Raw genomic sequence first — 26,075 nt, forward strand, 5'->3', positions numbered from 1 at the left:
AGTAAGAAACTAAAATAAGAGCGGATCCTGCCAGAGGAGGCGCGCACCAGTATGTCAGTGTGCGTGGTGTACTATTCTTCATACTGCCAAAAAGACTTCAGCTCTAAACTATATAACGATATTTATATTGTTGTAAACTTTGTCGTATTACGTGGCAGTATTATGTCTTATAATGTGGCTTATTATCTTGGCCTTATGTAGCCGTACACTCTAAGGTCCCATGGAGTACGAGGAAGAGGACAAGCACCCAGAAACAGAAGAAGGGCTTGACGTGAAAGCTCTTAGAGGTTCTTGTAGAGAGGCTTATGTAGAGGTATTTATAGAGTCCCACCAAGGATTCAACACTGTTGAGGCATCAATTATCTACAATTTCATGTCATGTTCCTGCTATGATAGTCTATAAACCAAGCACTCACTCCATGTAAGACAAACATCGCTCCACCAAGATCAGTTTTATACGGCTTGTAACTTTTACAAGCTTCTCAACAAGCAAATGTGAAGGACAAACTCATGATGTTCTCTAAAGTGTATCCTGGAGGATGTACAGTTTGTGTAGAGGCAGCCACCGTCATGTCCCAGGCATCCACAAAGCCCACGTTGGTCCCTCGAAAGACTTCTCGTAGAACCAGATATTGGGTATATCCATGAAAGTCCCCGTATATTTCATTGAAAGCAATCCCTTCTCTAGTGTTCTCCGTCTTGATGATGACCTTGGTGTCAGGACTCCTTAGGAAGAGTCGTTCCACCGCTCTACGGATGTTGATCGCTCGTCTGATGAAGAGCTTTAGCGGTAACTGTCGAAAGTGTTGTCCCATGGTAATAACAAAGATGGTGTTGTTCCCCCCAGCCCGTTGGTCAATCTGACGGCTCGTGTACATGTCCTCTTTGAAGTAGTAGAACATGAAGCTTTCTAGTGGGAAGCCGTGCCTTTTGTAGGAGACATAAATGTCCTTATCCATGTTCAGAGCCTCAAGCGTCTTCTCCCAAAAACGCCATCCAGTCTCGTGATAACGGAAATATTTCACTACTAAAGGAGAAGGAACAAAAGGAGGATGACAATGCAAGACACCGTTGAGAGTCACGTGGGTAAGTCAAGGTTCTTGATATGGGATGGATTTTGAACATCTTTGATGGTCTACAGAAGGATTAACCACAATATTCCTGGTCATCTAGTACAATAAAGTGGTGACTAATAAGATCACTGGTGGTCTAGGGCAGTGAAGATGTCTACTTCTTGTAGAGAGGACTGAAAAACTCATCTGTGGCTGTGGGCTGAGCTTATAGTATCAGTGAAGTACTGAAAGGTGTTGGACTTTCTTGGTGTAACATCAGTGGACCATCTGTGACCCCCCCTATGAGCATGGTACTGAGACACTCATCCTCCGTACAGTCCTGTGAACCCATGACATCTACTTGTCCTAATGCAAGTAGTCTTTCCCGATCTTAGGTGTATCTAAACAATGTGGCACATACCAATGAAGGCACCTACCACTCAGGGAAGCTACCTGAACTATGAGGAACCTATTTTACAACAAGGGTGTCCACATAGTTCTGTCTATATTATGGGCCTGGCTACTGAACCTCTCCCTTTGGTACCATAGAGTATCTCTCAAGCAACCTCAGTCATGTTACGGAGACTACTCTAAGAGGTAGCAACACAACATAAAGTATGAATATCAGGTGACCACGTAGACGATATCTTCAGGAGTCGCTCCAAGCAGCTACTTTTTGGGTAGCTCTCCTACTAGTGTCTACAGTTCCCTACCAGAACACCATACATCAGGGTTAATTTATACACTATGTCCTGTATGTAGGGTCATCGGTGACACTTACTCTTGATGGTCTCGGTGAAGTGCATGATGTATTGTCGTAACGTGGAATCTCCGATGAGGAAGAGGTTCTTCCCCTGCAGACACTTAATGTAGTCATCGCCCGTTTTATAGACATTCATGTTACAGTACATGGGGTACCAGGTCTTGTTGTAGAAGTATCCGCTGGGGAAGGGAGAGGACATCCCCGGTTGACATTTTACATTTGGAGCTGGAGGATGAACTGAGCAAAAATAATAAAAAAAATATACATTATTGTGGAAAATATCTTTCTACCCTGCTCCAGAATGACTGGAAATTGTGAGGCAATGAAGTAGGAACCGGGGGCCTTCATGTCTTTTCTCCTACTAGAGGACCTGATCCACCATCAGAATCCATCATGACAAACCAGGGACTTACCCATAGATCCAGGCACCGGGACTGTGGGAATCTTCCTCATCATCATCTATGTCATATTTATTTATTCGTCTTTTCTTATTTTTGTTCTCTTTCTCTTCTCTCATCTCTCTCTCCACTATCTTTATGGTCCTACACCTCCATATGGGGATGGGGATATGTGGATGGTGATGTATCTGGGTCAGGTTTTCATGAGATTTCTTTAGAGGGTGGAGGACCCATGTTGTTCCTCCTACAAGACGCTTCTTCTATCATTATCCTTGTGAGTTTCCAGCCTGCCGTGACTATCCTGATGCTCATCCTCCCCCTGACCTGACTTGACCTTTATGACCATATTATAACTTGATGTTGGGTCGGTTCTGACCACGGTTGTGGGGAAAGGGGGATGGGGCGGTTCAGTTGATAATCAGTTATTGTGTGACGCCAGGTTATGCCAAATATGTTCCCCATATAAGTCAAGTCCTTGTGAACCTTGATAATTGCTTGTTGATTATTAACATAGGTAGTAGAACAGTCGTCACCATGAATCTTCTTGTAAAATCCGTTTTAATGTAAAATACTCACATAATGGGTAATGGAAGGTCGTACGATGGGAGGGTAGGAAAACGTGTTGGACATCACATAGTTACACGTGATCTACAGCCGCTTCACGCTCGAGGCGCTTCATCTGATTCACTTGTGTGAAGGGAACAAACAGTGTTGTAAAAAGGACCCCCCCTAACAGCTTATCTGGACCCCCATTGGTTCGGTAATGTCTCCTAGTAGGAGGGTTCTGATGTCTCTTATTCTTTGTGTGGAGCTGCGTGCTCGGATTATTTGTATCACCTGTTGCTCTAAAAAAACTCCTTACCTAAGAGTTTGCTGAACCATCGCCCCATGTCCGTCATCTGGGAAGGGAGTTTCTGGTTTCCTCCTCATCTGAGATGGAGGCGGAGCATGCGTGATGTGACACCGCTCCGTCCCAGACTCCGTCCCGTCTCTCCTACTGTAAGGTGTGGTGTAGAGGCGGGGATCGGCACGTCTCTCCTCCTGTAAGGTGTTGCGTAGAGGTGGGGATCGGCACGTCTCTCCTCCTGTAAGGCGTGGCATAGAGGCGGGGATCGGCACGTCTCTCCTCCTGTAAGGCGTGGTGTAGAGGTGGGGATCGGCACGTCTCTCCTCCTGTAAGGCGTGGCATAGAGGCGAGGATCGGCACGTCTCTCCTCCGGTAAGGTGTTGTGTAGAGGCAGGGATCGGCACGTCTCTCGTCCTGTAAGGCGTGGCGTAGAGGCAGGGATTGGCATGTCTCTCCTCCTGTAAGGTGTGGTGTAGAGGCAGGGATCGGCACGTCTCTCCTCCTGTAAGGTGTGGTGTAGAGGCGGGGATCGGCACGTTTCTCCTCCTGTAAGGCGTGGTGTAGAGGCGGGGATCGGCACGTCTCTCCTACTGTAAGGTGTGGTGTAGAGGCGGGGATCGGCACGTCTCTCCTCCTGTAAGGCGTGGCATAGAGGCGGGGATCGGCACGTCTCTCCTCCTGTAAGGCGTGGTGTAGAGGTGGGGATCGGCACGTCTCTCCTCCTGTAAGGCGTGGCATAGAGGCGGGGATCGGCACGTCTCTCCTCCTGTAAGAAGTGGTGTAGAGGCTGGGATCGGCACGTCTCTCCTCCTGTAAGGTGTGGTGTAGAGGCGGGGATCGGCACGTCTCTCCTCCTGTAAGGCGTGGCGTAGAGACGGGGATCGGCACGTCTCTCCTCCTGTAAGGCGTGGCGTAGAGGCAGGGATCGGCACTTATCTCCTCCTGTTAGGTGTGGCATAGAGGCGGGGATCGGCATGTCTCTCCTCCTGTAAGGCGTGGTGTAGAGGCGGGGATCGGCACGTCTCTCCTCCTGTAAGGCGTGGCGTAGAGACGGGGATCGGCACGTCTCTCCTCCTGTAAGGCGTGGCGTAGGGGCAGGGATCGGCACATCTCTCCTCCTGTTAGGTGTGGCATAGAGGCGGGGATCGGCATGTCTCTCCTCCTGTAAGGCGTGGTGTAGAGGCAGGGATCAGCACGTCTCTCCTCCTGTAAGGTGTGGTGTAGAGGTGGGGATCGGCACGTCTCTCATCCTGTAAGGTGTGGCGTAGAGGTGGGGATCGGCACGTCTCTCCTCCTGTAAGGTATGGCGTAGAGGTGGGGATCGGCACGTCTCTCCTCCTGTAAGAAGTGGTGTAGAGGCTGGGATCGGCACGTCTCTCCTCCTGTAAGGTGTGGTGTAGAGGCGGGGATCGGCACGTCTCTCCTCCTGTAAGGCGTGGCGTAGAGACGGGGATCGGCACGTCTCTCCTCCTGTAAGGCGTGGCGTAGAGGCAGGGATCGGCACATCTCTCCTCCTGTTAGGTGTGGCATAGAGGCGGGGATCGGCACGTCTCTCCTCCTGTAAGGCGTGGTGTAGAGGCAGGGATCAGCACGTCTCCCCTCCTGTAAGGTGTGGTGTAGAGGTGGGGATCGGCACGTCTCTCATCCTGTAAGGTGTGGCGTAGAGGTGGGGATCGGCACGTCTCTCCTCCTGTAAGGTATGGCGTAGAGGTGGGGATCGGCACGTCTCTCCTCCTGTAAGGTGTGGCGTAGAGGTGGGGATCGGCACGTCTCTCCTCCTGTAAGGTATGGCGTAGAGGTGGGGATCGGCATGTCTCTCCTCCTGTAAGGCGTGGTGTAGAGGCAGGGATCAGCACGTCTCTCCTCCTGTAAGGTGTGGTGTAGAGGTGGGGATCGGCACGTCTCTCATCCTGTAAGGTGTGGCGTAGAGGTGGGGATCGGCACGTCTCTCCTCCTGTAAGGTATGGCGTAGAGGTGGGGATCGGCACGTCTCTCCTCCTGTAAGAAGTGGTGTAGAGGCTGGGATCGGCACGTCTCTCCTCCTGTAAGGTGTGGTGTAGAGGCGGGGATCGGCACGTCTCTCCTCCTGTAAGGCGTGGCGTAGAGACGGGGATCGGCACGTCTCTCCTCCTGTAAGGTGTGGTGTAGAGGCGGGGATCGGCACGTCTCTCCTCCTGTAAGGCGTGGCGTAAAGTCAGGGATTGGCACGTCTCTCCTCCTGTAAGGTGTGGCGTAGAGGCAGGGATCGGCACGTCTCTCCTCCTGTTAGGTGTGGCATAGAGACGGGGATCGGCACGTCTCTCCTCCTGTAAGGCGTGGTGTAGAGGTGGGGATCAGCATATCTCTCCTCCTGTAAGGCATGGTGTAGAGGCTGGGATCGGCACGTCTCTCTTCCTGTAAGGCGTGGTGTAGAGGTGGGGATCGGCACGTCTCTCCTACTGTAAGGTGTGGTGTAGAGGTGGGGATCGGCACGTCTCTCTTCCTGTAAGGTATGGCGTAGAGGTGGGGATCGGCACGTCTCTCCTCCTGTAAGAAGTGGTGTAGAGGCTGGGATCGGCACGTCTCTCCTCCTGTAAGGTGTGGTGTAGAGGCGGGGATCGTCACGTCTCTCCTCCTGTAAGGCGTGGCGTAGAGGCAGGGATCGGCACATCTCTCCTCCTGTAAGGCGTGGTGTAGAGGCAGGGATCAGCACGTCTCTCCTCCTGTAAGGTGTGCTGTAGAGGCTGGGATCGGCACGTCTCTCTTCCTGTAAGGCGTGGTGTAGAGGTGGGGATCGGCACGTCTCTCTTCCTGTAAGGCGTGGTGTAGAGGTGGGGATCGGCACGTCTTTCTTCCTGTAAGGTATGGCGTAGAGGTGGGGATCGGCACGTCTCTCCTCCTGTAAGAAGTGGTGTAGAGGCTGGGATCGGCACGTCTCTCCTCCTGTAAGGTGTGGTGTAGAGGCGGGGATCGGCACGTCTCTCCTCCTGTAAGGTGTGGTGTAGAGGCGGGGATCGGCACGTCTCTCTTCCTGTAAGGCGTGGTGTAGAGGTGGGGATCGGCACGTCTCTCCTACTGTAAGGTGTGGTGTAGAGGTGGGGATCGGCACGTCTCTCTTCCTGTAAGGTATGGCGTAGAGGTGGGGATCGGCACGTCTCTCCTCCTGTAAGAAGTGGTGTAGAGGCTGGGATCGGCACGTCTCTCCTCCTGTAAGGTGTGGTGTAGAGGCGGGGATCGTCACGTCTCTCCTCCTGTAAGGCGTGGCGTAGAGGCAGGGATCGGCACATCTCTCCTCCTGTTAGGTGTGGCATAGAGGCGGGGATCGGCATGTCTCTCCTCCTGTAAGGCGTGGTGTAGAGGCAGGGATCAGCACGTCTCTCCTCCTGTAAGGTGTGCTGTAGAGGCTGGGATCGGCACGTCTCTCTTCCTGTAAGGCGTGGTGTAGAGGTGGGGATCGGCACGTCTTTCTTCCTGTAAGGTATGGCGTAGAGGTGGGGATCGGCACGTCTCTCCTCCTGTAAGAAGTGGTGTAGAGGCTGGGATCGGCACGTCTCTCCTCCTGTAAGGTGTGGTGTAGAGGCGGGGATCGGCACGTCTCTCCTCCTGTAAGGTGTGGTGTAGAGGCGGGGATCGGCACGTCTCTCCTCCTGTAAGGCGTGGCGTAGAGGCAGGGATCGGCACATCTCTCCTCCTGTTAGGTGTGGCATAGAGGCGGGGATCGGCATGTCTCTCCTCCTGTAAGGCGTGGTGTAGAGGCAGGGATCAGCACGTCTCTCCTCCTGTAAGGTGTGGTGTAGAGGTGGGGATCGGCACGTCTCTCATCCTGTAAGGTGTGGCGTAGAGGTGGGGATCGGCACGTCTCTCCTCCTGTAAGGTATGGCGTAGAGGTGTGGATCGGCACGTCTCTCCTCCTGTAAGAAGTGGTGTAGAGGCTGGGATCGGCACGTCTCTCCTCCTGTAAGGTGTGGTGTAGAGGTGGGGATCGGCACGTCTCTCCTCCTGTAAGGTATGGCGTAGAGGTGGGGATCGGCATGTCTCTCCTCCTGTAAGGCGTGGTGTAGAGGCAGGGATCAGCACGTCTCTCCTCCTGTAAGGTGTGGTGTAGAGGTGGGGATTGGCACGTCTCTCATCCTGTAAGGTGTGGCGTAGAGGTGGGGATCGGCACGTCTCTCCTCCTGTAAGGTATGGCGTAGAGGTGGGGATCGGCACGTCTCTCCTCCTGTAAGAAGTGGTGTAGAGGCTGGGATCGGCACGTCTCTCCTCCTGTAAGGTGTGGTGTAGAGGCGGGGATCGGCACGTCTCTCCTCCTGTAAGGCGTGGCGTAGAGACGGGGATCGGCACGTCTCTCCTCCTGTAAGGTGTGGTGTAGAGGCGGGGATCGGCACGTCTCTCCTCCTGTAAGGCGTGGCGTAAAGTCAGGGATTGGCACGTCTCTCCTCCTGTAAGGTGTGGCGTAAAGGCAGGGATCGGCACGTCTCTCCTCCTGTTAGGTGTGGCATAGAGGCGGGGATCGGCACGTCTCTCCTCCTGTAAGGCGTGGTGTAGAGGCAGGGATCGGCACGTCTCTCTTCCTGTAAGGCGTGGTGTAGAGGTGGGGATCGGCACGTCTCTCCTACTGTAAGGTGTGGTGTAGAGGTGGGGATCGGCACGTCTCTCTTCCTGTAAGGTATGGCGTAGAGGTGGGGATCGGCACGTCTCTCCTCCTGTAAGAAGTGGTGTAGAGGCTGGGATCGGCACGTCTCTCCTCCTGTAAGGTGTGGTGTAGAGGCGGGGATCGGCACGTCTCTCCTCCTGTAAGGCGTGGCGTAGAGACGGGGATCGGCACGTCTCTCCTCCTGTAAGGCGTGGCGTAGAGGCAGGGATCGGCACATCTCTCCTCCTGTTAGGTGTGGCATAGAGGCGGGGATCGGCACGTCTCTCCTCCTGTAAGGCGTGGTGTAGAGGCAGGGATCAGCACGTCTCTCCTCCTGTAAGGTGTGGTGTAGAGGTGGGGATCGGCACGTCTCTCATCCTGTAAGGTGTGGCGTAGAGGTGGGGATCGGCACGTCTCTCATCCTGTAAGGTGTGGCGTAGAGGTGGGGATCGGCACGTCTCTCCTCCTGTAAGGTGTGGCGTAGAGGTGGGGATCGGCACGTCTCTCCTCCTGTAAGGTATGGCGTAGAGGTGGGGATCGGCATGTCTCTCCTCCTGTAAGGCGTGGTGTAGAGGCAGGGATCAGCACGTCTCTCCTCCTGTAAGGTGTGGTGTAGAGGAGGGGATCGGCACGTCTCTCATCCTGTAAGGTGTGGCGTAGAGGTGGGGATCGGCACGTCTCTCCTCCTGTAAGGTGTGGCGTAGAGGTGGGGATCGGCACGTCTCTCCTCCTGTAAGGTATGGCGTAGAGGTGGGGATCGGCACGTCTCTCCTCCTGTAAGAAGTGGTGTAGAGGCTGGGATCGGCACGTCTCTCCTCCTGTAAGGTGTGGTGTAGAGGCGGGGATCGGCACGTCTCTCCTCCTGTAAGGCGTGGCGTAGAGACGGGGATCGGCACGTCTCTCCTCCTGTAAGGCGTGGCGTAGAGTCAGGGATTGGCACGTCTCTCCTCCTGTAAGGTGTGGCGTAGAGGCAGGGATCGGCACGTCTCTCCTCCTGTTAGGTGTGGCATAGAGGCGGGGATCGGCTCGTCTCTCCTCCTGTAAGGCGTGGTGTAGAGGCAGGGATCAGCACGTCTCTCCTCCTGTAAGGCGTGGTGTAGAGGTGGGGATCGGCATATCTCTCCTCCTGTAAGGCATGGTGTAGAGGCTGGGATCGGCACGTCTCTCTTCCTGTAAGGCGTGGTGTAGAGGTGGGGATCGGCACGTCTCTCATCCTGTAAGGTGTGGTGTAGAGGTGGGGATCGGCACGTCTCTCTTCCTGTAAGGTATGGCGTAGAGGTGGGGATCGGCACGTCTCTCCTCCTGTAAGAAGTGGTGTAGAGGCTGGGATCGGCACGTCTCTCCTCCTGTAAGGTGTGGTGTAGAGGTGGGGATCGGCACGTCTCTCATCCTGTAAGGTGTGGCGTAGAGGCGGGGATCGGCACGTCTCTCCTCCTGTAAGGCGTGGCGTAGAGACGGGGATCGGCACGTCTCTCCTCCTGTAAGGCGTGGCGTAGAGGCAGGGATCGGCACATCTCTCCTCCTGTTAGGTGTGGCATAGAGGCGGGGATCGGCACGTCTCTCCTCCTGTAAGGCGTGGTGTAGAGGTGGGGATCGGCATGTCTCTCCTCCTGTAAGGCGTGGTGTAGAGGCAGGGATCAGCACGTCTCTCCTCCTGTAAGGTGTGGTGTAGAGGAGGGGATCGGCACGTCTCTCATCCTGTAAGGTGTGGCGTAGAGGTGGGGATCGGCACGTCTCTCCTCCTGTAAGGTATGGCGTAGAGGTGGGGATCGGCACGTCTCTCCTCCTGTAAGAAGTGGTGTAGAGGCTGGGATCGGCACGTCTCTCCTCCTGTAAGGTGTGGTGTAGAGGCGGGGATCGGCACGTCTCTCCTCCTGTAAAACGTGGCGTAGAGACGGGGATCGGCACGTCTCTCCTCCTGTAAGGTGTGGTGTAGAGGCGGGGATCGGCACGTCTCTCCTCCTGTAAGGCGTGGCGTAGAGTCAGGGATTGCCACGTCTCTCCTCCTGTAAGGTGTGGCGTAGAGGCAGGGATCGGCACGTCTCTCCTCCTGTTAGGTGTGGCATAGAGGCGGGGATCGGCTCGTCTCTCCTCCTGTAAGGCGTGGTGTAGAGGCAGGGATCAGCACGTCTCTCCTCCTGTAAGGCGTGGTGTAGAGGTGGGGATCGGCATATCTCTCCTCCTGTAAGGCATGGTGTAGAGGCTGGGATCGGCACGTCTCTCTTCCTGTAAGGCGTGGTGTAGAGGTGGGGATCGGCACGTCTCTCATCCTGTAAGGTGTGGTGTAGAGGTGGGGATCGGCACGTCTCTCTTCCTGTAAGGTATGGCGTAGAGGTGGGGATCGGCACGTCTCTCCTCCTGTAAGAAGTGGTGTAGAGGCTGGGATCGGCACGTCTCTCCTCCTGTAAGGTGTGGTGTAGAGGTGGGGATCGGCACGTCTCTCATCCTGTAAGGTGTGGCGTAGAGGCGGGGATCGGCACGTCTCTCCTCCTGTAAGGCGTGGCGTAGAGACGGGGATCGGCACGTCTCTCCTCCTGTAAGGCGTGGCGTAGAGGCAGGGATCGGCACATCTCTCCTCCTGTTAGGTGTGGCATAGAGGCGGGGATCGGCACGTCTCTCCTCCTGTAAGGCGTGGTGTAGAGGCAGGGATCAGCACGTCTCTCCTCCTGTAAGGTGTGGTGTAGAGGTGGGGATCGGCACGTCTCTCATCCTGTAAGGTGTGGCGTAGAGGTGGGGATCGGCACGTCTCTCCTCCTGTAAGGTATGGCGTAGAGGTGGGGATCGGCACGTCTCTCCTCCTGTAAGGTGTGGTGTAGAGGTGGGGATCGGCACGTCTCTCATCCTGTAAGGTGTGGCGTAGAGGTGGGGATCGGCACGTCTCTCCTCCTGTAAGGTATGGCGTAGAGGTGGGGATCGGCACGTCTCTCCTCCTGTAAGAAGTGGTGTAGAGGCTGGGATCGGCACGTCTCTCCTCCTGTAAGAAGTGGTGTAGAGGCTGGGATCGGCACGTCTCTCCTCCTGTAAGGTGTGGTGTAGAGGCGGGGATCGGCACGTCTCTCCTCCTGTAAGGCGTGGCGTAGAGACGGGGATCGGCACGTCTCTCCTCCTGTAAGGTGTGGTGTAGAGGCGGGGATCGGCACGTCTCTCCTCCTGTAAGGCGTGGCGTAGAGTCAGGGATTGGCACGTCTCTCCTCCTGTAAGGTGTGGCGTAGAGGCAGGGATCGGCACATCTCTCCTCCTGTTAGGTGTGGCATAGAGGCGGGGATCGGCACGTCTCTCCTCCTGTAAGGCGTGGTGTAGAGGCAGGGATCAGCACGTCTCTCCTCCTGTAAGGCGTGGTGTAGAGGTGGGGATCGGCATATCTCTCCTCCTGTAAGGCATGGTGTAGAGGCTGGGATCGGCACGTCTCTCTTCCTGTAAGGCGTGGTGTAGAGGTGGGGATCGGCACGTCTCTCCTACTGTAAGGTGTGGTGTAGAGGTGGGGATCGGCACGTCTCTCTTCCTGTAAGGCGTGGCGTAGCGGCGGGGATTGGCACGTCTCTCCTCCTGTTAGGTGTGGCGTAGAGCGGGGATCGGCACGTCTCTCCTCCTGTAAGGCGTGGCGTATAGGTGGGGATCGGCACATCTTTCCTCCTGTAAGGCGTGGCGTAGAGGTGGGGATCGGCACGTCTCTCCTCCTGTAAGGTGTGGTGTAGAGGTGGGGATCGGCACGTCTCTCATCCTGTAAGGTGTGGCGTAGAGGTGGGGATCGGCACGTCTCTCCTCCTGTAAGGTATGGCGTAGAGGTGGGGATCGGCACGTCTCTCCTCCTGTAAGGTGTGGCGTAGAGGTAGGGATCGGCACGTCCCGGTATACAGGAGTATAAACCTTCATTAGCTATTGCGTCTCCATTTATAAATCGCTACGTTCTCTTACAAAAGGGGATGCTAGTTGTAATGGTGTGATCGTAGCCCCATCGTAGCATGTGTAAGGTCAACAACCCAACCTCTTTCACAATCTATGGATTGGCTCTTAAGACCTGCCCTGATCAATTTCCCCTCATATATTAAAGATAATAATCATTTTTGGATACAGTGAGAGACATAGGGGGAGATTTATCTGAAGTGTCTGAGGTAAAACTGTTCAAGTTTTCCATGGAAACCAATCAGAGCTCAGCTTTCATTTTCCCACAGCTGTTTATAGAATTAAAGGTGAGCTCTGATTGGTTTCCCTGGGAAACTATAACAGTTTTACCTCAGAAACTTCTTTCTTATAAATCTCCCCCATAGCTATCTATCCAAAAAGTGTCTGAGGTAAAACTGTTCTAGTTGTCCATGGAAACCAATCAGAGGTCAGCTTTCATTCTATAAACAGCTGTGAGATAATGAAAGCTGAGCTCTGATTGGTTGCAGTGGGCAACTAGAACAGTTCTGCCCTCAGACACTTCTAATAAATCTCCCCCACAGAGGGGCAAGTCGGAGTGATGTCTATAGATGTGATGTCTATAGATGTTGCAAGTCTGTACACAAGAATTCCTTATGAGGAAGACATTGGGGCAGATTTACTTACCCGGTCCATTCGCGATCCAGCGGCGTGTTCTCTGAGGTGGATTCAGGTCCACCAGGTGTCACTGCTGCGCTGAAGTCCGCCGAGGTCCACCGGAGTCCACGATCCATTGCTGGGTGAAGGTAAGCGCGTGCCCAGCGACACTTTTTTTTAAAATATGCGGCGTTTTTTCCGAATCTGTCGGGTTTTTGTTCGGCCACGCCCCCCCGATTTCCGTCGCGTGCATGCCGGCGCCGATGCGCCACAATCTGATCGCGTGCGCCAAAATCCCGGGGCAATTCAGGAAAAATCGGCGCAAATCGGAAATATTTGGGTAACACGTCGGGAAAACGCGAATCATGCCCTTAGTAAATGACCCCCATTGCAGCCAAGTTTTAGACGTCTTGGTGGAAATTCTTGACGATAAATTGGAAACCCGGATGTTTAGAGAAAGCTCTTCCAGGATTGCATTGTTACATTTCCAGAGTTATCACCCGTGTGACCTAACAAAGCCTCCGCCATATGGACGATATATCAGACTAAACGCATCAGTAGCGCCCAGGAAGGTTTCTCCGCACAGGCAGAAGAATTAAAAGGGAGATTAAGAGGAAGCGGCTATTCGGATATCTTCAGGAGGCTTTTGTAAGAGCCTTAGGAACTAGTGAAAAACTACTGGAAAACGTATAAGGGAAAAGGTGATCTACCGAAACCAGATAATAATAGATTTGTTTTTTCCTTCAATTACACTCCACAAGCAGAAAAAATGACAAAAAGCCATAAGAACCAATTGGCAAATAATAGAAAAAGATGGAGATTGAACAGGAAAGACAAGTTCAGGGCCCTCATCACATATCATAGGGGGGGAAACTATAAGAACAGAAATATTATCAAGTAGTTTTAACCCTCCTAAGGAGCATTGGATAAGCACAAATTCACCTAAAGGTAATTTGCCCTGTGGTAGATGTAACCACTGTACAAAGAATATCCTGCAGAGGTCATGAGATTACACGCGATCCAGCGGCGCGTTCTCTGCGGTGGATTCGGGTCCGACAGGGATTCACTAAGGTAGTTCCTCCGACGTCCACCAGGTGGCGCTGCTGCGCTGAAGTTCCCCGGAATGCACTGATCTCCACCAAGCCGGACTGAGTGAAGGTAAGCGCGAGTCCCGCAACACTTTTTTTTTAAATGCGGCGGTTTTTCCGAATCCGTCGGGTTTTCGTTCGGCCACTCCCCCAATTTCCGTCGCGTGCATGCCAGCGCCGATGCGCCACAATCTGATCGCGTGCGCCAAAATCCCAGGGCAATTCAGGGAAAATCGACGCAAATCGGAAATATTCGGGTAACGCAAATCGGGCCCTTAGTAAATGACCCCCAATGGATCCCATGCAGGAGCACCTACGTGGTGTATATAGTCCTATGTGCATGCAAGAGATTTTCCATAGGTAAAACAATACAGAGTTTGTACACAAGATTCAGTGAACATATAAGATCGATAAAAACAGGGAGCGGAGTTCCAAGACTGATAGAGCATATAGGAAGGTGTTGTATCTCCAATCCTACAGCCATGTTTTGTGCAGGTGTAGAACATGTTCCCATCCCAAACGTATGAGGTGATCGTCATCGGTTATTGTTACAAAGAGAAGGGAAATGGAATTTGTGTCCATCAGGTGTAAATGATAAACTGGACATGAGGGTTTCTCTATAGAGAGTAATACAAGTAACACGAGAAGTAAGGACACCGACCTCCACAGTCTTATCCTTGTTAGTCACAGAGTAATAAAAAGACTAAACAAGGATGACAAATTTCCTTTTATAACAATATGTTCTAAAAACTTGTATTGATACTTACACCCACCATTACAACTAACATCCCCCGTTTGTCAAAAAATGTAGCGTTATAAATGGAGACGCAATAGCTAATGAAGATTTATACTCCTATATACCGGGACGTCCACATCCCCACCTCTACGCCACGCCTTACAGGAGGAGAGACATGCCGATCCCGCCTCTACACCACACCTTACAGGAGGAGAGACGTGCCAATCCCTGCCCCTTCGCCACTTCTTACAGGAAGAGAGACGTGCCAATCCCAGACTCTACGCCACGCCTTACAGGAGGAGAGACGTGCCGATCCCTGACCCTCCTCCACCCATTACAGGAGGAGAGACGTGCTGGTCCCCGCCTCTACGCCACGCCTCACAGGAGGAGAGAAGTGCCGATCCCTGCTCCTCCTCCACGCCTTACAGGAGGAGAGACGTGCCGATCCCCACCTCTACACCACGCCTTACAGGAGGAGAGATGTGCCGATCCCAGCCTCTACACCACGCCTTACAGGAGGAGAGACGTGCTGATCCCCGACTCTACGCCATGCCTTACAGGAGGAGAGACGTGCCAATCCCTGTCCCTCTGCCACGCCTTACAGGAGGAGAGACATGCCGATCCCTGCCTCTACACAACACCTTACAGGAGGAGAGACGTGCCAATCCCCACGTCTACACCACGCCTTACAAGAGGCGAGACGTGCCGAACCCTGCCTCTACACAACACCTTACAGGAGGAGAGATGTGCCGATCCCTGCCCCTCCGCCACTTCTTACAGGAGGAGAGACGTGCCAATCCCCGACTCTATGCCACTTCTTACAGGAGGAGAGACGTGCCGATCCCCGCCTCTACGCCACGCCTTACTGGAGGAGAGACGTGCCGATCCCCACCTCTACACCACGCCTTACAGGAGGAGAGACGTGCCAATCCTTGACTCTACGCCATGCCTTACAGGAGGAGAGACGTGCCGATCCCCACCTCTACGCCACGCCTTACAAGAGGAGAGATGTGCTGATCCCCGTCTCTACACCAACCTTACAGGAGGAGAGACGTGCCGATCCCCACCTCTACGCCATGCCTTACAGGAGGAGAGACGTGCCGATCCCCACCTCTACACCACGCTTTACAGGAAGAGAGAGACGTGCCAATCCTTGACTCTACGCCATGCCTTACAGGAGGAGAGACGTGCCGATCCCTGCCCCTCTTCCACGCCTTAGAGGAAGAGAGACGTGCTGATCCCCGCCTCTACGCCACTCCTTACAGGAGGAGAGACGTGCCGATCCCCACCTCTACGCCACGCCTTACAAGAGGAGAGATGTGCCGATCCCCGCCTCTACACCAGCCTTACAGGAGGAGAGACGTGCCGATCCCCACCTCTACGCCATGCCTTATAGGAGGAGAGTCGTGTCGATCCCCTCCTCTACGCCACGCCTTATAGGAGGAGAGACGTGCCGATCCCCTCCTCTATGCCACGCCTTACAGGAGGAGACACGTGCCGATCCCCGTCTCTACGCCACGCCTTACAGGAGGAGAGACGTGCCGATCCCCGCCTCTACGCCACGCCTTACAGGAGGAGAGATGCCATTCCTGCCCTCAGGTTTGGGAAGGAGTGTAATCACATCACACATACTCGCCATCTTGGATGAGGACGGAGACCGGCAACTCCCTTCCCAGATGACGGACGTGGAGGCAATGTTTAGCAAACTCTTAGATAAGGAGTTTTTTTAGAGCAACAGGTGATACAAATAATCTGAGCGCACACCTCCAAACAAAGAATAAGAGACATCAGAACCCTCCTACTAGGAGACATTACCGAACCAATGGGGTCCAGATAAGCTGTTAGGGGGGCCCCTTTTACAACACTGTTTGTTCCCTTCACACAAGTCAATCAGATGAAGCGCCTCGAGCGTGAAGCGGCTGTAGATCACGTGTAACTATGTGATGTCCAACATGTTTCCTACCCTCCCATCGAACGACCTTCCATTACCCATTTTACAAGACGACTCATGGTGACGGCCGTTCTACTAGATTTTCTACTACATATGTATGGACATTGCTTTCCTATTAAAATACATTTTATAAAATGTATTTCATGTTTGTGATGTTACTAATATTTATTTTCTATATGGATTATTTTACTTGTTTATTTCCCTAGTTTGCCTTCTGTTGAAAGCAAAAATTAATTGATTTTTGCTTCAAGCAGCTTAGGTGTAATGCAGAAAAAGGAACCCAAAGACAGCGTATCCTAACACTGAGCTACCATGAATGCCCTGCCTGCTTGCCTCTGCATATCCTAAGCCATACAAGACAACTAGATGACAGTCCCTCCCTACACCAAAGTGAAAACACAAAACACAAGGACAAACAATACAACAAATAAGAAAGGTTTAAGTTTAATAACAATTAATTGATCTTAAGAAAGGTCACCAAGCTGGGTCACAACAGAGAGGAAAGATCAGTACAGAATTACTAGACAGGTGTGAGGTCCAAGAAAACAAGAAAGTCAACATACTAAAGACCAAGATACAAATAGCACGAAGATGAGCTGATAAGAAAACAGAATGAAAGGTGGGCAGGACTGATAAGTGATCTCTAGGACCCAGGCTCCAAGGTGATTGGGCCAGAGGTCAGAGATCCAGAGAAGTGAGGAGCTGTCAATCACTAAGGGTAAACTACTGCTGGGACAAGCTAAGATCCAGGACAGAACAGATTTGGTGCTGAATCAATCAAAGCAGCACAGTAAGTAAACCCAAGTCCACATTTGGGACACAGAGATAAAATCAGCGCCTCCTTAGTCGCACGTTACATCAGGACATATGACTAAAATGGAGTTATATTTCACATAGTTTGTTTCTTAATTTGATCAAGTTTGAAAAACTAGTAGCATCAAAACAAGTAAAATACAAGCACTTACTATTACAATCAGTGACCACAATTTTCTCCAAACTTTTGGCCATTTCCACACCAACATTGGACCTTTAAAGAAAAATAGCGTAAGAATACATTTTGGAGCCACATTTGGATGTGTCATAATGGCCTCCATGTGCAAAATTAGGAGATTTGCCTAATTACATTGCGGTGTAGGGACTCCATATACTTCCTTTATGTATCTCCCCTGCTGCACAGGAATCTCATTCCGGGAAATTCCTTTCCCTATCATATCTGACCTGTCCTCATTGTCTTTGTGGATGTATTATATGACCCATGAATGGTTCCAGTCTGCACTTATACATTTATATTATACATTACATTATTACATTATAGATTTATTTATACAGGGGCTTCTCAATTAATTAGAAAATCAGCAAAACATTTTTTTAGGGAGTTCAATTCAGAAATTGAATTTCATATATTATATGGAGTAATTACAAGAAGAGGGAACTTTTAGTGTTTATTTTGGTAATTATGGTTACAGCCAAGGAAAAGCCCAAATTATATAAAAAAAACCAACTGTATAAAATGTTTGAGAGGTGTTATGGCATGGAGGGATCAGATGATGGAGCTGCAGGGGTGTTATGGCATGGATTGATCAGCTGATGGTGCTGGAGAGGAGTTATGGCATGGAGGGATCAGCTGATGGTGCTGGAGAGGAGTTATGGCATGGAGGGATCAGCTGATGGAGCTGGAGAGGTGTTATGGCATGGAGGGATCAGCTGATGGTGCTGGAGAGCAGTTATGGCATGGAGGGATCAGCTGATGGAGCTGGAGAGGTGTTATGGCATGGAGGGATTAGCTGATGGTGCTGGAGAGGAGTTATGGCATGGAGGGATCAGCTGATAGTGCTGGAGATGAGTTATGGCATGGAGGGATCAGCTGATGGGGCTGCAGAGGTGTTATGGCATGGATGGATCAGCTGATGGAGCTGCAGAGGTTTTATGGCATGGAGGTATCAGCTGATGGGGCTGCAGAGGTGTTATGGCATGGAGGGATCAGCTGATGGTTCTGCAGAGGTGTTATTGTATGGAGGAATCAGCTGATGGTTCTGGAGATGAGTTATGGCATGGAGGGATCAGCTGATGGTGCTGCAGAGGTGTTATGGCATGGAGGGATCAGCTGATGGTGCTGGAGAGGAGTTATGGCATGGAGGGATCAGCTGATGGAGCTGCAGAGATGTTATGGCATGGAGGGATTAGCTGATGGTGCTGCAGAGGTGTTATGGCATGGAGGGATCAGCTGATGGAGCTGCAGAGATGTTATGGCATGGAGGGATCAGCTGATGGAGCTGCAGAGGTGTTATGGCATTGAGGGATCAGCTGATGGAGCTGCAGAGATGTTAAGGCATGGAGGGATCAGCTGATGGAGCTGCAGAGGAGTTATGGCATGGAGGGATCAGCTGATGGAGCTGCAGAGGTGTTATGGCATGGAGGGATCAGCTGATGGCGCTGCAGAGGTGTTATGGCATGGATGGATCAGCTGATGGAGCTGCAGAGGTTTAATGGCATGGAGGGATCAGCTGATGGTGCTGGAGATGAGTTATGGCATGGAGGGATCAGCTGATGGGGCTGCAGAGGTGTTATGGCATGGAGGGATCAGCTGATGGAGCTGCAGAGGTTTTATGGCATGGAGGGATCAGCTTATGGAGCTGCAGAGGTGTTATGGCATGGAGGGATCAGCTGATGGTGCTGCAGAGGTGTTATGGTATGGAGGAATCAGCTGATGGTTCTGGAGATGAGTTACGGCATGGAGGGATCAGCTGATGGAGCTGCAGAGATGTTAAGGTATGGAGGGATCAGCTGATGGAGCTGCAGAGGTGTTATGGCATGGAGGGATCAGCTGATGGAGCTGCAGAGATATTATGGCATGGAGGAATCAGCTGATGGAGCTGCAGAGGTGTTATGGCACAGAGGGATCAGCTGATGGAGCTGCAGAGATGTTGTGGCATGGAGGGATCAGCTGATGGAGCTGCAGAGATGTTGTGGCATGGAGGGATCAGCTGATGGCACTGCAGAGGTGTTATGGCATGGAGGGATCAGCTGATGGAGCTGCAGAGATGTTATGGCATGGAGGGATTAGCTGATGGTGCTGCAGATGTGTTATGGCATGGAGGGATCAGCTGATGGAGCTGCAGAGATGTTATGGCATGGAGGGATCAGCTGATGGAGCTGCAGAGATGTTAAGGCATGGAGGGATCAGCTGATGGAGCTGCAGAGGTGTTATGGCATGGAGGGATCAGCTGATGGAGCTGCAGAGATATTATGGCATGGAGGAATCAGCTGATGGAGCTGCAGAGGTGTTATGGCACAGAGGGATCAGCTGATGGAGCTGCAGAGATGTTGTGGCATGGAGGGATCAGATGATGGAGCTGCAGAGATGTTGTGGCATGGAGGGATCAGCTGATGGCACTGCAGAGGTGTTATGGCATGGAGGGATCAGATGATGGCCCTGCAGAGGTGTTATGGCATGGAAGAATCAGCTGATGGAGCTGCAGAGGTGTTATGGCATGGAGGGATCAGCTGATGGAGCTGCAGAGGTGTTATGGCATGGAGGGATCAGCTGTTGGAGCTGCAGAGATATTATGGCATGGAGGAATCAGCTGATGGAGCTGCAGAGGTGTTATGGCATGGAGGGATCAGCTGATGGCACTGCAGAGGTGTTATGGCACAGAGGGATCAGCTGATGGAGCTGCAGAGATGTTATGGCATGGAGGGATCAGCTGATGGAGCTGCAGAGATGTTATGGCATGGAGGGATTAGCTAATGGTGCTGCAGAGGTGTTATGGCATGGAGGGATCAGCTGATGGAGCTGCAGAGATGTTATGGCATGGAGGGATCAGCTGATGGAGCTGCAGAGGTGTTATGGCATTGAGGGATCAGCTGATGGAGCTGCAGAGATGTTAAGGCATGGAGGGATCAGCTGATGGCGCTGCAGAGGTGTTATGGCATGGATGGATCAGCTGATGGAGCTGCAGAGGTTTTATGGCATGGAGGGATCAGCTGATGGTGCTGGAGATGAGTTATGGCATGGAGGGATTAGCTGATGGGGCTGCAGAGGTGTTATGGCATGGAGGGATCAGCTGATGGAGCTGCAGAGGTTTTATGGCATGGAGGGATCAGCTGATGGAGCTGCAGAGGTGTTATGGCATGGAGGGATCAGCTGATGGTGCTGCAGAGGTGTTATGGTATGGAGGAATCAGCTGATGGTTCTGGAGATGAGTTACGGCATGGAGGGATCAGCTGATGGTGCTGCAGAGGTGTTATGGCATGGAAGGATCAGCTGATGGTGCTGGAGAGGAGTTATGGCATGGAGGGATCAGCTGATGGAGCTGCAGAGATGTTATGGCATGGAGGGATTAGCTGATGGTGCTGCAGATGTGTTATGGCATGGAGGGATCAGCTGATGGAGCTGCAGAGATGTTATGGCATGGAGGGATCAGCTGATGGAGCTGCAGAGATGTTAAGGCATGGAGGGATCAGCTGATGGAGCTGCAGAGATATTATGGCATGGAGGAATCAGCTGATGGAGCTGCAGAGATGTTGTGGCATGGAGGGATCAGCTGATGGCACTGCAGAGGTGTTATGGCATGGAGGGATCAGATGATGGCCCTGCAGAGGTGTTATGGCATGGAAGAATCAGCTGATGGAGCTGCAGAGGTGTTATGGCATGGAGGGATCAGCTGATGGAGCTGCAGAGGTGTTATGGCATGGAGGGAACAGCTGATGGAGCTGCAGAGATATTATGGCATGGAGGAATCAGCTGATGGTGCTGCAGAGGTGTTATGGCATGGAGGGATCAGCTGATGGCACTGCAGAGGTGTTATGGCACAGAGGGATCAGATGATGGCCCTGCGAGGTGTTATGGCATGGAAGAATCAGCTGATGGAGCTGCAGAGGTGTTATGGCATGGAGGGATCAGCTGATGGAGCTGCAGAGGTGTTATGGCATGGAGGGATCAGCTGATGGCACTGCAGAGGTGTTATGGCACAGAGGGATCAGCTGATGGAGCTGCAGAGATATTATGGCATGGAGGGATCAGCTGATGGAGCTGCAGAGATGTTGTGGCATGGAGGGATCAGCTGATGGCACTGCAGAGGTGTTATGGCATGGAGGGATCAGATGATGGCCCTGCAGAGGTGTTATGGCATGGAAGAATCAGCTGATGGAGCTGCAGAGGTGTTATGGCATGGAGGGATCAGCTGATGGAGCTGCAGAGGTGTTATGGCATGGAGGGAACAGCTGATGGAGCTGCAGAGATATTATGGCATGGAGGAATCAGCTGATGGAGCTGCAGAGGTGTTATGGCATGGAGGGATCAGCTGATGGCACTGCAGAGGTGTTATGGCACAGAGGGATCAGCTGATGGAGCTGCAGAGATGTTATGGCATGGAGGGATCAGCTGATGGCACTTAAGAGGTGTTATGGCATGGAGGGATCAGATGATGGCCCTGCGAGGTGTTATGGCATGGAAGAATCAGCTGATGGAGCTGCAGAGGTGTTATGGCATGGAGGGATCAGCTGATGGAGCTGCAGAGGTGTTATGGCATGGAGGGATCAGCTGATGGCACTGCAGAGGTTTTATGGCACAGAGGGATCAGCTGATGGAGCTGCAGAGATATTATGGCATGGAGGGATCAGCTGATGGTACTGCAGAGGTGTTATGGCATGGAGGGGTCAGCTGGGGGCACTGCAGATGTGTTATGGCATGGAAGGATCAGCTTATGGTGCTGCAGAGGTGTTATGGCATGGAGGAATCAGCTGATCGTGCTGGAGAGGTGTTATGGCATGGAGGGATCAGCTGATGGCGCTGCAGAGGTGTTATGGCATGGAGGGATCAGCTGATGGCACTGCAGAGGTGTTATGGCTTGGAGGAATCAGCTGATGGTGCTCCAGAGGTGTTATGGCATGGAGGGATCAGCTGATGGCACTGCAGAGGTGTTATGGCATGGAGGGATCAGCTGATGGGGCTGCAGAGATGTTATGGCATGGAGGGATCAGCTGATGGAGCTGCAGAGGTGTTATGGCATGGAGGAATTAGCTGATGGTGCTCCAGAGGTGTTATGGCATGGAGGGATCAGCTTATGGAGCTGCAGAGATGTTATGGCATGGAGGGATCAGCTGATGGAGCTGCAGAGGTGTTATGGCATGGAGGGATCAGCTGATGGAGCTGCAGAGGTGTTATGGCATGGAAGGATCAGCTGATGGAGCTGCAGAGGTGTTATGGCATGGAGGGAACAGCTGATGGAGCTGCAGAAATATTATGGCATGGAGGGATCAGCTGATGGAGCTGCAGAGGTGTTATGGCATGGAGGGATCAGCTGATGGCACTGCAGAGGTGTTATGGCACAGAGGGATCAGCTGATGGAGCTGCAGAGATGTTATGGCATGGAGGGATCAGCTGATGGCACTGAAGAGGTGTTATGGCATGGAGGGATCAGATGATGGCCCTGCGAGGTGTTATGGCATGGAAGAATCAGCTGATTGAGCTGCAGAGGTGTTATGGCATGGAGGGATCAGCTGATGGAGCTGCAGAGGTGTTATGGCATGGAGGGATCAGCTGATGGCACTGCAGAGGTTTTATGGCACAGAGGGATCAGCTGATGGAGCTGCAGAGATATTATGGCATGGAGGGATCAGCTGATGGTACTGCAGAGGTGTTATGGCATGGAGGGGTCAGCTGGGGGCACTGCAGATGTGTTATGGCATGGAAGGATCAGCTTATGGTGCTGCAGAGGTGTTATGGCATGGAGGAATCAGCTGATGGTGCTGGAGAGGTGTTATGGCATGGAGGGATCAGCTGATGGCGCTGCAGAGGTGTTATGGTATGGAGGGATCAGCTGATGGCACTGCAGAGGTGTTATGGCTTGGAGGAATCAGCTGATGGTGCTCCAGAGGTGTTATGGCATGGAGGGATCAGCTGATGGAGCTGCAGAGGTGTTATGGCATGGAGGGATCAGCTGATGGCACTGCAGAGGTTTTATGGCACAGAGGGATCAGCTGATGGAGCTGCAGAGATATTATGGCATGGAGGGATCAGCTGATGGTACTGCAGAGGTGTTATGGCATGGAGGGGTCAGCTGGGGGCACTGCAGATGTGTTATGGCATGGAAGGATCAGCTTATGGTGCTGCAGAGGTGTTATGGCATGGAGGAATCAGCTGATGGTGCTGGAGAGGTGTTATGGCATGGAGGGATCAGCTGATGGCGCTGCAGAGGTGTTATGGTATGGAGGGATCAGCTGATGGCACTGCAGAGGTGTTATGGCTTGGAGGAATCAGCTGATGGTGCTCCAGAGGTGTTATGGCATGGAGGGATCAGCTGATGGAGCTGCAGAGGTGTTATGGCATGGAGGAATTAGCTGATGGTGCTCCAGAGGTGTTATGGCATGGAGGGATCAGCTTATGGAGCTGCAGAGATGTTATGGCATGGAGGGATCAGCTGATGGAGCTGCAGAGGTGTTATGGCATGGAGGGATCAGCTGATGGAGCTGCAGAGGTGTTATGGCATGGAAGGATCAGCTGATGGAGCTGCAGAGGTGTTATGGCATGGAGGGATCAGCTGATGGAGCTGCAGAGATGTTATGGCATGGAGGGATCAGCTGATGGAGCTGCAGAGGTGTTATGGCATGGAAGGACTGGAAGTATTTAATTACAGGCAGTACCTGGGTTACATACACGATAGGTTCTGTAGGTTTGTTCTTGAATTTGTATACTTTATAATTGTAACCTTTGTGTTTAAAATTGTTGGGCTGTCATAAGGACCAGGTTTCTCAGACTTTCCATTTTGGGACATGCAAGCAGGGCTCCAGAATGGACAAACAGAGGCTGAGATTGTGAAAGTAGAGAGAGGGTCTACTAGAGGGTTACTTTAATGAGCTACAAGTTGAAGACCATGGCTCTAAAATGTGTTGCGGCTCAACTATCCTACAAGTAATGGAAGAACCGTGTCGTTCTTTCAAGCCATCAATATTGGGCCGCCCTATTCGTATAAGCCAAAGATTCCTCAAGTCCCTTTGAGGAGCAAGAAGAGAATTTGGCTCACATATTAGTTGGATGATTACCAAATGATGTTCGTTAAATAGAATCACAAACTTTCGAGAAGGTCCTACAAGAAAAACCTTAATTCTAAGGTGGTTTGACCATTTTTTGCGCAGTTTCTTGGTAAGCAGTAGCATTCTTGAAGAAATTTTTAACTCATACCTTATAAATAATGATCTTTCCTCAGGTCTATGATAAGATACCTGACGATCCACAGCTTTCATATTTTTTAGACATTCGCAAGAAAGGTTGTTTGGTTTAATACAGTAGAAGGCTTCTTCGTAGAATTCATCTTTGTATTCGCAGATCTCTTGGGTTGTGTTTAGCTGAAAGCCACATGTAGTGTTAGCAACTTGGCCCAAATAGTCATACATTCCTTCAAACCCAAGATTTCCTAGATTAGTATGTCTTGATCTCCAAAGGGCAGCGACCGCTTCACTGGGGTGCCACAGTCTAATAGAGACATTGGCTTTACTATTATCAACCCATCGTAATGGAAAGTGAATATGGTAGGATCCATTCTGAAAGTCCTCCACCCTACCAGACACGGCAGCTCCAAGTGCTGGAGAATAGAGTCGTGACCTAATGAAGTCTCCTCCATACGTTTTCCTGTTGCCCAGGTGGTCATACATATCAACCTGCACCACAAGGTCTTCTCCAACACAGTACTGCTCCTTTTTGTTCACTATGGACACTCTACTGTTCATGCCACTCGTGCTTCTATTAAAGTGGGTGAAGGCAACGTTTGGGATGAGTCTTTGGATTTTGTCGAAGACCTCATCAATAGCAGACTGAAGATTATATGCTTTTGTCTTTTCAACCATCTCTCCTTCCCGTTGGACACAGGCGCCAATTTTTGTGACAAAACCAGGACAGTTTCCCAACACATAACTAAGGGATTCCTGCAAAATGCAGAAGATAAGAAGAAGGATTAAGATTGACGAGGACAACTTGGTTTAGGATGCACATAGGGGTACAGATTTCTAATATTGTGAAGCAAAAGGTCTACCTTAGATGTCAGAGCTCCAGGGAATTTGTTGACTCTAATATCTGTTCGGTTTAACCCTCTGTATTTAGGCCTCAATTTTGGAGAAATTTTTGGAGCCCTTAAAAATGGATGAGATAAGATGGACCTTATGTTTCCTCCTCCTTACTCCACACTATGATTACAAAGAATCGGCATGTTGTCCCTTCAGTGATGTTTACAGTCTATGTTCTTGGAATATTTGGACTCCTCCCCCTTTGACTGAGACGGTTCTTATATAAGTCTTATATTTGCTTCTCTTCTGAGAAAACTGTCACGTCATGTTACTGCACTTCCTCTTCCTAATTGTTTGGTGTGTCAAAAACAGTGTTTTTATTGTCCCTAATTGCAAAATAATTACAGACCCAAGTAATGAATATATCAACATCTGACGGCTGCAATTAACTAATAAAATACTATTGTAGTTTGTCCATATAATTGAGTGATAGTCAAGTGTAGAACATCTGCTCCTCCATTTATGGCTGGGGAGGGTAGGAAACCATCAAATTGGTTCCCTAATCCAACAATTTTCATCCAACTTTCTTTCGATTAGGCCCCGTGGAGCCATTGGAGATGGACAAAGTCCTTGGAGAACCAGGTGTAGGGATTGTGTATTGGAGAAATTTAACGAGACTATGGACTCCTATGGGTGCACTATAGTGACGTTGTTCATCTCGAAGACTCTATGGAGCTTCAAGACACAGAAACATTAGGGCAGTGATGGCGAACCTTTTGTAGACCGAGTGCCCAAACTACAACCAGAATCCACTTATTTACCATGAAGTGCCAGCATGACATTTCAAGTAGTAACTTGTTGTTACCTGCTCTTCAACATCATTCAATTGTATTGGGCCCCCTGAGGCCACCAACACAGTTGAAAGAAGGTGGGCAAATTCAGACCATCATTGTAGCTTCTCTCCAGGAAGAATGGAGGGTACAGGACAATGCAGTTCTGTCAACACCTTCTCACTTTTCCTGCAGTTCTAAACAGCCTATGAAGTGTCACTTTAAAATAGCGCTGAGAGCAGCATCTTTTAAGGAAGATTTGGTGGATTTGGTCCTGTTT

At 51.4% G+C, this 26,075-nt stretch overlaps 1 protein-coding gene across 1 annotated transcript; it reads right to left on the minus strand.

Moving 5' to 3' along the window:
• LOC140076029 (NXPE family member 2-like) lies at window positions 1–24,859 on the minus strand. The gene is made up of 4 exons (XM_072122556.1): window positions 24,148–24,859; window positions 16,931–16,992; window positions 1,834–2,052; window positions 1–1,027 (listed from the first exon to the last, which is right to left on the minus strand). The coding sequence occupies exons 1-4, from the start codon at window positions 24,807–24,809 to the stop codon at window positions 483–485; spliced, it is 1,488 nt and encodes a 495-aa protein (XP_071978657.1). The 5' UTR covers window positions 24,810–24,859; the 3' UTR covers window positions 1–482.
• Window positions 24,860–26,075: the final 1,216 nt, after the last annotated feature.

Source organism: Engystomops pustulosus, chromosome 8 (assembly GCF_040894005.1).
Source record: "Engystomops pustulosus chromosome 8, aEngPut4.maternal, whole genome shotgun sequence".
NCBI classification, from domain to species: Eukaryota; Metazoa; Chordata; class Amphibia; order Anura; family Leptodactylidae; genus Engystomops; species Engystomops pustulosus.

Excerpts from the sequence above, each read along its gene's own strand:
- LOC140076029 (XM_072122556.1), bottom strand. The coding sequence starts at position 24,809 with ATGGTTGAAAAGACAAAAGCATATAATCTTCAGTCTGCTATTGATGAG. Across the intron at positions 16,993-24,147 it reads GAAAGATCATTATTTATAAG|GTCCAATGTTGGTGTGGAAA; the intron begins GTATGAGTTAAA and ends TTTTCTTTAAAG. Across the intron at positions 2,053-16,930 it reads TGTGGTCACTGATTGTAATA|TTCATCCTCCAGCTCCAAAT; the intron begins GTAAGTGCTTGT and ends ATTTTTGCTCAG.